Consider the following 15,202-nt stretch of genomic DNA (forward strand, 5'->3'; position numbering starts at 1 on the left):
GCTCTGATAGAGTGGTTTGCCACAGTTTGTGATTCTTAAGTACCCTTTGTTGTGCGTAGTCGTGTGCGCACAGTATCTTGCGCAGTACTGATCGATTATCCATAGCTGTTCGGTATTGCACGCACGCACAGGTGGTACATATGTTATACCCCACTCTAAGTGGACTAGCGTTGCTAGTGAGCTTGACGGTACACACATTGCTACATCTGCTCGAGTCGTGTACATATCATGAATTATTCCCTGGCGCCATAGTGAGGATGCGTCAAGTGAATAAGTATGATAAGATTATTACTAAGACTATGGATATGCCATTCAGCGAGAAGCGATGGAGAGTCCTGGGATTCATCAGCAGCTCGCGTGGTTTGGTGACGACTTCTCCTAACGATGATTACGGCCTATTTCGAAAGGCTAAGATTATTTGTGATAAAGAAGTCAAAGTTGTCCATGTTTCGAGACTGACTCACTGCAAGCCTGGTGAAGTTGATGTGCAGGACCTGAGGCGAGCCATGCGCCGCATGACTCGTGATAGTCCGCAGTGAGTACGTGATAGCTGGTTTGTCCTAGTTATTCGCTTAATTTTATAGTTCTTCATTCTGTGGCAGGAGGGCGAATGCTCTGATAGAGTGGTTTGCCACAGTTTGTGATTCTTAAGTACCCTTTGTTGTGCGTAGTCGTGTGCGCACAGTATCTTGCGCAGTACTGATCGATTATCCATAGCTGTTCGGTATTGCACGCACGCACAGGTGGTACATATGTTATACCCCACTCTAAGTGGACTAGCGTTGCTAGTGAGCTTGACGGTACACACATTGCTACACGAGCCAAGTGCCTACCCACATTGACGGAGAACATTCTCGGGAACTTCTGATGTCATCAGCATTGAAACATAACGGAACGAGAGGGTACTTTGACAGAAATCCCAAATCGCTTACTTTTTCAACGCATCAGTTGCCAGGGGTGCCCTAAGCTGAGAAAACTCGCAGTGAAGAATTATTATGGCTCGACGCCGGTCTCGGGTGGCCACATCGTTGAAGACAAACTCCTTGAGAGATTCCATATCATAGGGTGGGAAGTTCATTGCGTTCACAATATGTCCACCATTGTACTCGTATCTGGCCGCAACTACCGGGACTTCGAGCCAAGCACCCTTACGGGTAACGACAGTCAATTATGTAGATTGCGCCTTCCTCTGAGACTTGTTCTGATCGTACCAGTTCAGCCACCGTCTCAGTACTGACGTACCGAAGGAGTGACCCTGTGTAACCTGAATTCAAGCAGTAGTGAATGTACATTATTCAGATGTATACATTTGCTCGAGGGTGTAACGTTGATAGTTTGCAGAGACCGACAGGGCGTGGCTCCACGACTTGGTGCTTCATTTAATGTACCTCGAGGGGAGTCCGTAGGTCCAGCAACGTAGACAACACTAACTTTGGAAACGCTCAGAAGAGCGCATAAAGGCATCCATCTTCAATGATGGGTTGGAACACGGTAAGTGTGCCACTGATTTGTCGGCATCGATCAAGCTTGACACTGAGCAGGGAAAGCGGTCAATGCGTTGGCGGTGAAGGAGCATCAACACGTTACCCGTCAGCTCCTCAGCTTTCCCATGAAATGACCGTGTCGGGCAGTCGCTACTACTTGGCAATGTGAACCCGTTCGGATGCATTTAGCATGAGCAAGCTGACGTGCACTACATGTATATAGCGCTGTGAATAGACACAGTACACCAACGCCGTTTCACAAGGAGTCCACTCCAGCCGAGTTACAAAACACAGCTGGAATACCAGTCATACGGGTTTCAATTTACGTACGCAACAGGCACATGACCACGAGCAGATACCAGAGTCTGGGAGTAGATGCATCGTTCGAAGTGGTGGATCCTAGCATTGGTAGAAGCATCCACATTTAAAGACAAAGAATATAGTTGAGTTCAACAGCACTTGTAGTTTTGGGTAGACCACGAGCGATGATATGTTATGGAGACTTCCGCATTAGTTATGTCACAGCATCAGCGCCAATAGGACATGACCGGAGACTTGACAGTTAGTGTACGGGAGAGAGCAACTTATGCAAGCACGAGCTCGCCAATGGCGTATTTAACCAGCTGCATTGGACGCCCCGTGTTAGAGGGGCGTTCAAAGGCTGCTTGCATCGTGTGAGCAGCAAGTTGCATACTACGCTATGATGCCGAGTGTGTGGAGAAACATGCGCATGGTTGGCTACATGGGTTGGTGACCATATGGAAATTCTGAGGAAATTGCGGGAAATTCTTACTGTTTTCAGTACACTTTCACACATATCTGTAAATAAACTCCTAAAATCAATCAGGAAACCCCTGAGCTCAGCTGAGGGAAGCAAACATATATTCCAACACTGTCTTGCACGATGATGTCGTTCTCACACTATGGCTGTTCACTGGCCGGGGCCCTAACTCGATTCACTAATATGTGAGCCTCCTGGTGATTCACCCACGGTTGTAATTTCACGTCTTGAGATGATACAATGGTAAGAGAATATGGTCAAGATGATACACACTCTTCCGGCGAGCTCCCCCCTGATACGAATACAGCCTATTGTCTAGCTGAGATCGAGCATGGCCTCCCTTGCAGGAGTCTGCAGGACCTATGATCTCATCCATCAACCCATTCTCATCAGCTTACAAGCGCTGACCGGCATTAACCTCACACTCCTAGTATCAACAGAGAGGGAGTGATAGTAACGCAACACTAGAGGTGTTGAAAATGGTTAGGGTCGTGGTGGCACTAATGTACCAGAAATGGTCCATGCTCATGGGACTACTAAACTCTCTCTTCAACTGCCAGACAATACAAATGACGGAATAGTTGAACATGGTATCTGCCAAAAATAGCACTACAAAATCACCCACAAAGTCGGACATCACTTCATATCGCTGACATCATGTCTATATCCGGGCCATAGCGATAGCAGCATGGCCGCCCTCCCAAGTGGACTGTTCTTCAGCCTACATCGTCCCCAGCCTAGATAGAGCAGCCCAGTGCTGAGGTGCAGGGCTTGATGAGTGCCATAGATAGCCTCAACCTCGGCCGTTATCGTGTGAGTCGACTCGAAGACCTAGCACGCTCACTGAAGGGTCGCCTCAGTGTAGCCTCACAGCACCTTGTGCCGCACCCGATCGATCATTGCTGCCACGCGCGTGCAGCCAGTGCCAGCCATAACAGTCACCGCTGAGAGAAGGACGCTGAGTCTGAGAGTGGATGCATGTAGAGCCATAAAGAGCCCTCTTCTACCTGCAAGTTAACAGAGTTTTGGTATCAGGTCCACAACCATGTGGGGGATGGCTCGCTATCACTGAAGGGGACGTACCCTCAGGCAAACCCTCCTGAAGAGCAAGTGACAATGGTGAAGCCCTCCACAGCATACCTGCCAGGACTCCATCCTGAGCATCTTGTCCAACACGCCCAGTATAGTGTCTCGAACTCCGAGGTCCTCAGTGCCCATATTAGCCAGAGCCAGTCCTAGCATGCATCCCGCCTCCATGTAGATTCCGGCCTCAGCTTCCACAAATGCACTCGACTCGTCTTTCCCACCACAACCATCGACACAAGACGGCAACTCGGGAACCTCCCCTAGGACCATAGTGAGCGCCATAGCCACAGCAAACCAACAGTCGGGTCTTCGGCGACAGAGTTGATACCGAGTACGAGGCAACTGTAGGACCTCACAAATAGAGGCGTCTCGAGTGCCAAGGTATATGAGGCCCAAAGCGACAAACGCGGGCAGAGACGCATCCATGTCCATGCTGCAGGCTATGACCTCGTCCTTAAGGCTGCAAGGTAAGGGCCGGTCTGCAAAGGTGAGACCAAGAGCGACTCCCAGGGAGAGACCATAAGCTGGCCTCAAGCCAACACCACACTCATCCGATCCACCAGTGATGCTACCCAGATTACGCAGGTTCTTCAATAGGCAGGTCGCCAAAGTGACATGGCCAGAGTTATAATGCAGTAAACCAAGCGAGACCACACCACAGCACTCCAACAGCACTTGTACGGCACTACCTGTAGACTGCTTGCTCTGGCCCGACAAGGCAGGCGTATGAAGATAACACAGCTTACGAGCCTTCCCATATTCAGAGCCTATGTTGGAGGCCGACACCCCTAGTAGAACAGCACATATCACCGCACAGTTACCCATACCAAGTTCGACCAGCCAGTCATCTGGACGGAAAACGTCGGGCTTCATATAGCCCCGCAAGCCTAGGCCCAACAGAAGACCAGCCCTCCGAAAACTATTGTCATCTGCTGGTCTTCGACAGCTCATATTCCGTACAAACCACTCCCTGTCCGCTTTCCTTTCACACGGTGGCCTCATAGCAAGGCCAAAGGCAACACCGTTGTGGAATTCTGGCCAGTCCAGAGCAGGCATCAACGGCTGCGGCAATGTGAAGGTAGTCCGACTAGATGAGTATTTCCCTCGACTCGAGACCTCCTCCACATTGAAAAGGGGCCGCTCCTGTGTGTCGAAGACCATCGCCCCTCGACCAACACTCGCGGCAGCATTCTCCAATAGCAAAATGTTCAGCCATAATTGTTGATCCTAAGCACTAGCTCCTCCAAGAATTCATTACACACGGCCACACCTCTCTGGGTAGATGCTCATCTACTCCCTGTTTGCCGTTGATCTCGAACACCATCACGATAGGCTGATGACAACACAGCCCTGCTAGGGCCTTCCGCATAGGCCGTTCTTCCAGCACTGACAAGCGGACATTAGCCCTGTTGGTGAGTCTAATCGCCTACATCCTACACCATCCCTTTGCGCGGTATCGCAACATGAGGGGACTAGTAGTGCACTGATCGAGCTACTACTACTTCTCCAGGAGTTAGTTTCGGGCCTAATGCTCGAGCGATCAGCACTAAGGCGAACGCAGTCTATAACTATCCTACCTGGGTGGTATCTCATCCACTGTCACTTTAGGAGGGGACTGAGGGAGATGAAAAAGGTAAGAAGGGATAAGGCGGGGACAACTATTTAGATGTGCATGATGAAGAAGACCATTCCGCAGTGGAGCACGTGGAGTGTTAGAGGATACTACCACCGAGCCCCAACATGCAAGGCCATCGTCATCTTCATCAAACGCGAGTAGTCCCCCATCGTACACGAGCCGCCCAACGTCCATGGATGATGGCATTGACAGTACTACTACTACAACGTTATCCTCCCGCAATGTGGGAATTGACAACCTACTGAACACGAAGTATGCGGGGCTCCCTATCATATGCAGAAAAAAAAGCTGGACTCGGCCCTTTATGTGCACACTACCTGTAGGTATAGTACCATCAGTAGTGAAGGCGATTATACTACCCCGAATAGTAACTACGCAGACTATACTATAAACCTACTCAGTGGTTTTAAGGTATTGTCCGTCCACGTAGGCTCGACCACTCAACGTAGGCTCGGCTCAGGAGGTCACGACTGGGGATCCCTAGTAGGGAATCGCTACCGCGTGCTATCCTCAAGAACCACAGCGTGCTTGTAGGATCAATCAAAGTCTCGCACGAGGCTAGGGTCAACTGTCGCACAAGTGGTAAGAGTCGGCGAGTGTGCTTGGTCCCTCACCCCAATAGTCCAAGTACCCTAAGAGGAAGTCCTTGGTAACTGACAGATAGTGGACTTGGTCAGGAGGCGGACCGTCCGAGATGTGAGCCGCTCGTACCGCACCAGTAAATCGCGCATCTGCTTAGGGGGGGAGGGGCTGCGAGCCTTTGGTCCTCTCCACACCACCTAGTCGACTAACCCTCTTGATAATTTCATAGATATGTATAAATGTTCAGTTGAACTGGAGGATAACTGGAGCCAAAGCTGACGTCGATGCTTTTTTTCGGAGTATTAATCATAATTTCGTGGCGCGTGACGCAACTTCGAGAATGGCGGCGATAATGATATATGCCACGAGTTGCGATGACATGCGCGACGGAGTTCACCGACTTTGATGACCAATAGATATCTCGCCTGGGGGTTGAACCTGGGAGAACTCCGCGTTAGACCAAATCGTAGCAGAGGGACATGTAACCATGCATAGTGTAGGCAAACAAAAGGCGTGTGGGTAACATCGATGCAGTAACAGGGCGGTACACGATCAAATCAATGCTACGACGGACGATTCGGGATGACTTACTCTATCAGGAGTCGTCGAGGGATAGGAGACCGGACGTGGATTCGCAGCTTCCGCCACAATACACTACACGCGAGGCAACAGAGAACGAGAGCGCCTCTATCCCGGCATACAGGCGAGTCTAGGAGTAGTCAAGGACAACACTGTGCAATCTTATACATGAGATATGGGAAGAATCGTCAAGCGGAACATGGATTAGCTCACGTGACGCGAACGCAACACGAGCAGGCCCTCTGTAATATTGAAAATCCTTAATGGGAAGAACTCGATGGCTAAACCACAGTCACTGATACCGGTGAAGTTATGAAATTTATACGGGACGTGTTTCCCAGCTAGACTGGCGGAGATTCGCTGTTCGCAAAATCTTCAAGATAGAATCCTTGATTTGCGAGTAGTTTTAGTTTTCTAGTCTAGCATCTACGAATGAACCTGAATAATGAGATTCCTTGCTCAGTAAATGTTCGATCGAGGCCACCGTTACATTCATAATCGGCTTAGTGAGAAAGCAGCCCTTCGGATGACCATTCTTGACGAAGTCCTCGATTTCCTGTTGTCTGGCCAGAACTTGCTCGCAGCTGGTGAGCCTGAGGCAAGACGCCACTTTACCCCAGAGTCTATCTTACGAAGCACTCGGCGCTCGATAAGGGCCCACCTCTGATTGATGAGGCGGTCTTTGGTGCTCTCACTGAGAGCTCTCAGAGCCTGTATTTCGGACTCAAGATCACTTGATAGCCTCCTCATATCAAACCTGGGTTCTTCGTGATCACCCGAGACGTCATCTGCAAAATAGATAGCAAACTCCCAAGTGTAATCAGAGTTACCCTCCTCTTCCTTCTCATCATCATCATCATCATCATCATCATCATCCTCAGCCCCATTCGAAGAGTTCTTGATCGATGACCTCCTTTGAGCAAGCTCGTGAATCACAGTGTCTGACTCGTCCATAGACTGATGCCTAGCTAGGATAGCTTTAATGCCAGATATCCTGAGCATGAAGAGTATGTCAAGATCACATAAGAATCCGGCGAGTTCTCACCTGTGGTTGACCAACCTATCGTTAGTAGATTGTTGTTGCTTCTCGAGGGTGTCCAGTTCGGTAAGCAGTTCCAAACTCCTCCTTCGCAGGTCGAATGGCGGATCAGAAGGCTCGCTAGCTGAAGAGGATACGAATAGTTTGATGGGATTAACTATACCTACTTACCGCCATGTGCCGAGCTTGCTGTGGAGGACGAACAGGTTCGATGCAGCTGGTCCTTGAGGAGCCTATTCTCTTGCTGGAGGTGTAGGATAGCACGCCGCATGCTTTCCAGCTGGTTGTTGGTAGCTGTTTGATCAGCCATAGAGCCACAGGAAACAACCCTAATACCGACACCGCAGCTAGCAGCATTTCTCATGCACTAACATGTGTACGTGTGCACTAGATCCCCTGCACGCACGCGCATATGATTCGCCACCACTTGAAGAAAGACCTCAGGTGTCACCTGACAGGTGAGGAGTCCTAACACCTTCGAACGACGACTAACGCAGCTCGGCTATGCTCAAACATCATAAGTATGCCCTAAGCATTGGTAATATATCAGTTACACCCCACTAAACTGTCCATATCCAATCTACACCCCAGAGTGCGTGAAAGTCGCCGTCACCTTCATGATCATGTCGACGTTCGAGACGTCCAAGTCTCGATGGAATATCCGGCAGACATCATTCTCCGTCAACCGGTCATACCTACTCAAAGGAGCTATAAGATAGTGTCAATGGTGCCTACGTGTCTTGATCGAAACAGATGATATATCCGCCGAGTTCCGCACACGCTATGTGCAGTCCACCACCTTCTGGTGCATGCTCATCGATAAAACTCATCATCTGCGGCTGCCGAGGTGTGACGAAGGCGACTTCCCCTCTACAAAGGAGATCCAGGGTTGGAATACGTGTTCGCTTTCCTCAGCTGAGCTCACGAGTTTCCACACTATTCATAGAAGTTCACACACAAAGTACGATACGAGTATAATAGAGAAAACGGCGAAAATTTCCTCAGAATTTCCATGTTGTCACTAACACGTCACGTGTTACACGTGTGCATATTTTCCCACACTGAAGGGGTCCCCGATCCCTCGACGGCAAATGGGGTCACCTTTGGCAAATGAGTATGTTGTGTGGTATGTCTAGTTCCAACAGTACTGATACGACAGACCACAACCCAGTCGCCATCGGATTCTCGCTGTCTCCTTCGAGGAGGGTTTTTAGGCGGAAAGTGAAGGCCTGTTGAATGTACCGGGAAATCATGAAGAAGCCGCTCCCATCGCGCCTCACAGGATAATCTAATTCTTCAAGCTGGAGTGATGCCGTGGTAGCGAGAATACGCTCGGGCTCGGCCATTTCGATCGGCATACGACCATAAGGATGACTGTACAGCGGAATCATGCGCCCTCCAGAGTCCAGAACACGCTCTGCTGTGTCGAGTGATACTGAAGTGGGGTAAGTCCTGCCAATAGATAGCAAGCAGGCAACTGACCGGTGGAGGAGTCGAGATCCTGCCGCCCCGATGGCCAGAAAACATGGAAGTGCAGATGATTCACGCTTGCCCAGGCTCCTAGAGAGTTGAACCTGATTCCTGTAAACTGTGAGCCGTGAAGTGTAGATGCGCCCAGGAGTCCTACATCACTTTCATATCGCCTCTATCAGCATCTGAGGCCCGTGCAAAAGCTACAGCGAGCTTCAGCGCATCCAGGGAGAGAACCTGCGGCCTATGAGAAGGCTCACTTGCCAGACGGTGGCAGCCTCCCAAGTCACCTGCAGGCCTTGTGATCCGGACATAAAAGGCAATGACCGTACGCGAGAGGGGATACATTAACGAGAAGAGCGTGAGCTCCGACACCGAAAGTCCCTGACCTAGGATATGGACGAAAGCCACTAGCAGGGAACTTACCTATGATTTCATCGTCACGGACGTGGGTGAAATTGAAGTCCTCCACAGCGAAGGGACGCTGAGTTAAACACTCGCACGTAGCCCGTTCTCTGTTTCCTTCATGCTTCGTCTTCCGTTTCCTGTCAGTCCGCAAGAGATGGATGCCCTTGAAGAAGTGTCGCGAGCCACCGATCGAACTTACCTACAATGATACCATCCCTCGTCTGGAGAGCATATATCAGAGCAAGCGTATCCTTCCACTAGTGTGATAAGAGCGATAAAGACCCCAGCTCTGTACTGCTGCATTCGAAAGGATGTCAATTGAACTCAGAATTTCGCTATGCTACTTCATACTGGTTCATATTCCATTCGAGTGGCTATGGCACTTACTCGATATCCTGCCAAGGTTGACCTGAATGGTCCCGTCTTATCCTGGGCCAGTTCATCCCAGATCCGCAGTATTCTGTTCTGCCATCCATCATCGAAGTTGAGCTCGGCTGACATGCAGGGCCGGACCATCACTACTTATTCCTCTCAAGACTAGCTGCTGTCCACCAACGGCGAGTAGAAAATAACCATACTACGCGTTGTGGCGAGGAATATTTTCGAGCTGGCAATATTATCTGGCTGAACACATGGAGAGCTGCGGCGCGCCGGCTCTATCCTCTGTGAGAGACGCATAGTAGGGGAGTGGTCCCTTGGAGTTCTCAGAGGGTATGGCTATGCGATCCCCACAGTGTAGTGAATTAAGCCGAACCCAGTATACTTGTAGTAGATAGAAGTAGTAGGTTTATGAGTACCACTTACATTGCAAAATCCTATATATAAGTGCCCTAGCGTCACGCTGAAATGACACAGCTAGAACAAAATTCGGAGACAGATATTCGCAAAACAGGGACGATCTCTACACAGTGTCCTTCTGAAGGCCACATCTTTCGGGGTTCTCCAGAGCGAGACTTTCACTCGCTGGTTGGTAAATGCGTGAAAAAAAACGCGAGGCATAAACTGAATAACATCTGAATGCTCTCTGGTCATGTTCGATCTTAGATTGGCGTTCCTACCTCCTCGATAAAGTACTGCACAGACGCTCGAGCGCCGCTCTCCATACCGTTGGTAGGCATTAACGTGAAGCACAGCGCGAGTAACCAACTCGGAAGGTCATATATACTCCTTGGAAAGCTTACGGTATCATTAACGTTTGTTCGGCTCCAGGACCGACACCTTCACATTCCCTCTTAGTGCTTCTCTAGAAGATCCAGACCCTTCTTCCCGGATTCATGGATTCTGATTCACTAGAGTTCTTAACTACTACCATTACGACGCCATTTGAGTACTGTACAACGCAATAAAGTGCAGATAACAACAACAGCAATCAATGAGAATAGGCAACCACTTGCAACATGATCAAAGAGCGGCGTCCTCAGCCCGAGTTGAAGCGAAGCGATCGATCCCAGGCAGGCCATGAATCAAGCTCGCCTATGCGGCTCAAATTCTTCCGAGGCGGAGGTACTACACCTCTGAGTTGCTCCAGCTCCTTCACACACAAATGCTGCGAAGAACAGTACGCACGCACGCAGTAATTACCAACCATACACTCAACAGCTTGGGTAAAGCGCCTTCCTTAGCTTCTCTTCGTGCTCTTGACCGCCGCTTCCGAACTTGGCCGTGTGCATAAGGATTACTTGGGATCAAGGACTTGCCGCCCGTGCCTTTTCATAGAAGTAGGATCGGAGTCTCACTAGGTAGCGTATTACGAGCGTTAGACGTATCGACTAACTTAACTCGTCCACTCCTCTCGGACATCTTGAAGCAGCTGATGGTCAGAGGCTTCGGCTCCTGGGCCTTGTACGTACAGTCAAAGTCCTCCCCACCACTAGAGAACCTGTCAAGCCATGCAGCGGTAGAACTCTTAACTCGAGCAGCAGCGATGAGACGCTCTCCTATACCTACTACTACTACCAATTGCCTTCCTTCTTCGTGGAATTCAGCAGAGGCTTGCTGCACTGCCTTTTAAGATCTTTGGTGACGACTTCGTTGAAAATTAACCCACCCAGATTAGACAGTACGTTGACGTTGGACATCCTTACACGACAAGCTGATTAGAACGGCAAGACTAACAACGAGATTGCATCTGGTCATACAAGCGATTGCTGAACCCCCGAGAGAATGACGAATAAGCTAAGCATTTGTCGATATATAATAACTGTATTCGCCCGATGCGTAAGTGTTACTATCTTGCTTCGAGACGGCTAATGAAGGGCCACCAAACAACACACGACTATAGCCGTCGAGACTTCCTACAGATTTTCTAACACGTGGCCATGAGGAAACAAGGCAGCTGAAAAAATACCGTTCGATAGCGCATCCGAGGCCATCCCAGACTGCCAGAGAGCGGCACTGCCGGAGTCCTCATGTGGGGTTATCCCTGTCTCCGGGGCCTGGATCAACGATGCAACACTTCAGCAAACAGAGTGGGAACCAGCTGCTGAAAATACCGGCGGTATTTTCAGGTAATATGTCACTAAGGCGTAATAGAAATCAAGTCAGTTGGAGACTCGTGTGATTGGGAAAATCTTTCAATCACGAGCGGCATTACCCCTCCGAGTCGCCTCGGCATCGGACACGCTAAAGCATTCAATTTAACCCGCACTGTCCACAGTATCAGTATCCTATGCGCTGAGCTAAAAGGAGAGTCACCGGAATAGTATTGAAAGATATGATATGATCCTCAGAAATTTGACTAGATGACAATCTAACAGTAGCGAAACTAGGGTATTACATCATCTGCTGAGGAGGATAGCATGGGCGAGTCCTTCTCATGATCGACTACATTGGTATTTAACATGATCGACTACAAATGTTTTTAATGGTGGAATAAAGGTTGGGAAGATGTATACTATTATATGTTTCCAATGTACAATCTGAGAGGATTCTACCCTATTACGTGGGAAAATGGCCAGACGCTACTAACAAGTGTAAAACTATGGTGTAATGCCCCGCTGCATCGGTCAACTCTCTTGTCGACGATGTGGAAACTCGCGCATCATATTCGTACACTGCATCGACGGTGCCCTATATAAGGAATGTTACTACCAACATTAGCTTGAGGATGGTTGCGGGAATCATGGAATCGATATTCTCGTATCATGATGATGTAGTAGTTGAGTAAGTGTAAGGTGACGCAAGTCTACAAGTATCTGAATTTGATCCGCTGGACGTCATTCGTCTAGTACTCTTGCTGATCTCTTCAGAATCCGACAGTGCCATATCTTACTGATACGGTACTCGTATGATAGTGGATAAAAACCATGTAGAGACTACGGCGTCTCCACTACTTTCGATCAATCCACATAGCTAACAAAGCCGGGATACTCTCATGTACTGATTGCCTTGTTCGACTCTATTCAATAGATTACTACGGAATAGATTTAGGTTCGGTAAAGCCTATCGAGCCTTGTAGCCGTAGACCGCGAGTCCTGGTGCTGGCCATGCTTTAGAAAGGTCGTCGGCCTTGACCCAGGCCCTCGGGGTATGCGCCGTAGATTTCTTCCTCTCGCGGTAGCACGCATATCTGGCAAATCCACCACCAATGTCTCTCCAGAAAACATCATCCAAGACAACCCTCGTACACCCCGACATATACCAGTACTATCTTTTCATAATCCTGGCTTTCAAAGAGAACTGGTACCCAACTCGAATTTCGAGCAACCCCTACTACCCAAACACAAAACAATGAATGTTTGCAGCACATAGCGACAGTATTGACAATATTCATCATAGCTGCTTTTGGCAGTCGTTCTCATCGCGGAAATAATAACACTTATGCGACGTAAAAGAAGGCCACGCCATCACCACCCCCGTGGGCGACTATCATCGCAGGAGTAGCTCAAGTGCAAACCATTGCAACGGTAAGTAGAGAAAAATAAACCAGTATAATTTTAGTGTTGGTAGTAATGAGTACAGCAGCATTGCAGAGGATTGCATTCAAGTGTTGATACTCCTGGTAGTAGTGATGTCGCGGAAGGTGAAGTCTAGTTAACATACCTCAGTCGTTACGGATCTACATAGCCTGCTTCACTATTGCTGCTGAGTGTCATCAGCTGCTGCTGCTACAGCAGAGGTATCCTTAGGGGCCTCGGCCTCGGTGGTTTCAGCGGCCTAAATTGACATCACTATTTACTAACGATAACTCATCAAGGCAATACATGAGGAGGTCCTAGCCAGCGCACTCTGTGACCGTCGTCCCACTCGCCTTCTCGAACCTGAACCGGAACTTCAACAGTTTTGGGTATCACAAGAAATTACCTCTCCCTTAGCCGTTCGATAGATGCCACGTCCATTCTGCTTGCCGGCCTTCCAGCCTCCTTCATATCTTAGCGAGGAAGAGCCAACATGAAAGAACCAACAATGATAGTCACTAACCTTACCGGCGCCCATCCGGCCATGTGAATACGCCTTGACCGTCCTTCTGGTCATTCACGTACTGTCCTTCATATCTAACATGTGAGTAGTGCCAAGGTAAAGATACTCACAATCAGAGTGATGCTACTTCCGTCCATCGACCCAGATGAATGTTCCCTTGCCGTGCATACGATTGTCTTTCCATTCACCTTCATACTTGCGGCCATCACCTTACGAACAACATCGTAGGTTTGCCTCAAGCGATAGTTATAGTACCCCAACTATAGGTTCCATAGCCTTCTATGTCATTGTTTACAAAAGAGCCCTCATAAACAGAGTTATCCGTCCAGGAGAATCGTCCATGGCCATCCTAAAGAGTACACAGTAAAACCGATAGTAGCAACCTAATTCACCAACCTTCTTGCCGTTCTTGTACTCTCCTTCATACGTAGCTCCATCAGGCCAGTCCTCACGACCAAAGCCATCTTGCTTATCATCTTTCCCCTACCGGTAGCGTTCCTTCGACCACACCACTGGTTCCGTCATCTATGTCTACAACTGCATCAAGGACAGCTCCAAGCAGCCGGAACAATGATGCCGGAAGCAATCAATCGGCGGTAAGGACCAGAGCAGGCCGATGGATAAGGCCGCCCAGAAGATTCGGGTTCTAACAATGTTGACACTCTCTGTTGCTACTGTTTTTGTCCGCTGACTTTTGTGAGAGGGGAATCTGCAATATCACACAAGTAAACACAAAGCTTTTTCCCCGTCCCAGACCTTCCTAGCTGTATTCGTTTTGCATCTTTATCTTCCCCCTGAGGATTATTTACCTCTGGTCGAGTTACATGATAGTGCATATATGTTGAACTGAGAACGAAACCACTTGAGCAATGCGGGTCCGTGTTTCTTCAGCACAACGGCTGAAGAGGAACCGACGGTTGTGATGATGATCGGCACCAAAGTCTCCTCTAAATAAGTATGGAAAGCCATCGGAGGCTTACCTGTAGGGCCGATGGCATAACAAGCGGCACATTTGTCCAGCCAAGTCAATTGATCCCTGCTCGGAGCCGAAGCACCAGCGGCTTCTCGGTCAACCGACGGGGGAGAAGCTGCTATTTCGTCTTATGGATCTGAGAGAATCATTCTGCTTCAGTGAAGCAAGAGCGAGGTGATCGTACAAGTCGCAGTGACTGAGCGCAGGTTTTCTTTGAACGGCGGGTCTGTAGCCCACTGGAACACTTTATCGAATACTTCAGACGGTAAATCGGCATATTCATTGAGGCCGACCTCGTGAGTTGTATCGTCTGAATAATGAGCATGAAAGAACAGAAGCTTGTATCGCTCACCACTCGCTCTCAATTCCTCAATCTCTATCACGCTTTGTGAAAAAGGAGCCTTTGCAACTTGGTACTGCTCATTCGTCTCAAAAATTGCGATAGGCGATGGATGAGCTAGAGGCTGAAGGGAACGGAGCATCTCACCCTCTCATGAAGTCTTGGAAGGCCTGGTCGATATTCACCAGTTGATCATCTCGTCCCGATCCTGTGACGATAGTCTGAGCCATAACGATGAGGTGAAGAGTCCCGGCGGTGAACCACATGATAGGGATTTGCTGATCGGTTAGAGGCAAGAGGATGCTTTCCGAAGTACGGGGGAATATATTTCGCTTATGGCATCTTTTTCCGTAACGCTTTCCGTCACGGAAATTCCGTGACGCCCCTACGTGCGTTCCTCACAGG

The 15,202-nt window shown here is 49.1% G+C and overlaps 6 protein-coding genes across 7 annotated transcripts in view; 1 reads left to right on the top strand and 5 right to left on the bottom strand.

Annotated features, from left to right (window-relative positions):
• Pmar_PMAR003479 (m-phase inducer phosphatase, putative) overlaps positions 1-4,407 on the bottom strand; it is a gene marked incomplete at both ends in the record, with an annotated part of 5,131 nt that extends 724 nt beyond the window's left edge. The window contains 7 exons of the mRNA XM_002784174.1: positions 933-1,112; positions 1,153-1,264; positions 2,767-2,859; positions 2,991-3,096; positions 3,142-3,229; positions 3,273-3,364; positions 3,406-4,407. Coding sequence (XP_002784220.1) covers positions 933-1,112; positions 1,153-1,264; positions 2,767-2,859; positions 2,991-3,096; positions 3,142-3,229; positions 3,273-3,364; positions 3,406-4,407 — 1,673 coding nt within the window. The remainder of the gene's footprint in view (positions 1-932; positions 1,113-1,152; positions 1,265-2,766; positions 2,860-2,990; positions 3,097-3,141; positions 3,230-3,272; positions 3,365-3,405) is intronic.
• A 1,985-nt stretch (positions 4,408-6,392) lies between these two features.
• Positions 6,393-7,517, bottom strand: Pmar_PMAR003480 (hypothetical protein). Of its 2 annotated transcripts, none has more exons than XM_002784176.1 (6): positions 7,355-7,517; positions 7,194-7,307; positions 6,979-7,142; positions 6,810-6,936; positions 6,639-6,741; positions 6,393-6,586 (listed from the first exon to the last, which is right to left on the bottom strand). In XM_002784176.1, the coding sequence occupies exons 1-6, from the start codon at positions 7,495-7,497 to the stop codon at positions 6,575-6,577; spliced, it is 663 nt and encodes a 220-aa protein (XP_002784222.1). In that variant the 5' UTR covers positions 7,498-7,517; the 3' UTR covers positions 6,393-6,574. The 2 variants fall into 2 exon arrangements, with proteins under 2 accessions (XP_002784222.1, XP_002784221.1); XM_002784175.1 differs by having other exon boundaries at positions 7,194-7,311; positions 7,359-7,509.
• Positions 7,518-8,574: 1,057 nt separating this feature from the next.
• Positions 8,575-9,566, bottom strand: Pmar_PMAR003481 (conserved hypothetical protein; the record flags this gene model as incomplete). Its single annotated transcript, XM_002784177.1, has 5 exons — positions 8,575-8,639; positions 8,670-8,761; positions 8,815-8,901; positions 8,948-9,264; positions 9,453-9,566. 5 exons carry the CDS (start codon positions 9,564-9,566, stop codon positions 8,575-8,577), a joined length of 675 nt encoding a protein of 224 aa, XP_002784223.1.
• Positions 9,567-10,775: 1,209 nt separating this feature from the next.
• Positions 10,776-11,143, bottom strand: Pmar_PMAR003482 (hypothetical protein; the record flags this gene model as incomplete). The annotated part of the gene is made up of 2 exons (XM_002784178.1): positions 10,776-10,944; positions 11,022-11,143. The coding sequence occupies 2 exons, from the start codon at positions 11,141-11,143 to the stop codon at positions 10,776-10,778; spliced, it is 291 nt and encodes a 96-aa protein (XP_002784224.1).
• Positions 11,144-13,139: 1,996 nt separating this feature from the next.
• Positions 13,140-15,202, bottom strand: part of Pmar_PMAR003485 (nexus protein 2, putative) — a gene marked incomplete at both ends in the record, with an annotated part of 8,026 nt that continues 5,963 nt past the window's right edge. The window contains 7 exons of the mRNA XM_002784180.1: positions 13,140-13,220; positions 13,268-13,324; positions 13,368-13,434; positions 13,490-13,558; positions 13,612-13,693; positions 13,740-13,833; positions 13,881-13,960. Of these exons, the coding sequence (XP_002784226.1) occupies positions 13,140-13,220; positions 13,268-13,324; positions 13,368-13,434; positions 13,490-13,558; positions 13,612-13,693; positions 13,740-13,833; positions 13,881-13,960 (530 nt within the window). The remainder of the gene's footprint in view (positions 13,221-13,267; positions 13,325-13,367; positions 13,435-13,489; positions 13,559-13,611; positions 13,694-13,739; positions 13,834-13,880; positions 13,961-15,202) is intronic.
• The window catches only part of Pmar_PMAR003484 (90kDa heat-shock protein, putative), a gene marked incomplete at both ends in the record, with an annotated part of 981 nt that continues 810 nt past the window's right edge, over positions 15,032-15,202 (top strand). Inside the window, one exon of the mRNA XM_002784179.1 lies at positions 15,032-15,036. Within this exon, the coding sequence (XP_002784225.1) occupies positions 15,032-15,036 (5 nt within the window). The remainder of the gene's footprint in view (positions 15,037-15,202) is intronic.

Source organism: Perkinsus marinus, assembly GCF_000006405.1.
Source record: "Perkinsus marinus ATCC 50983 genomic scaffold scf_1104296935302, whole genome shotgun sequence".
Classification (NCBI taxonomy): Eukaryota; Perkinsozoa; order Perkinsida; family Perkinsidae; genus Perkinsus; species Perkinsus marinus.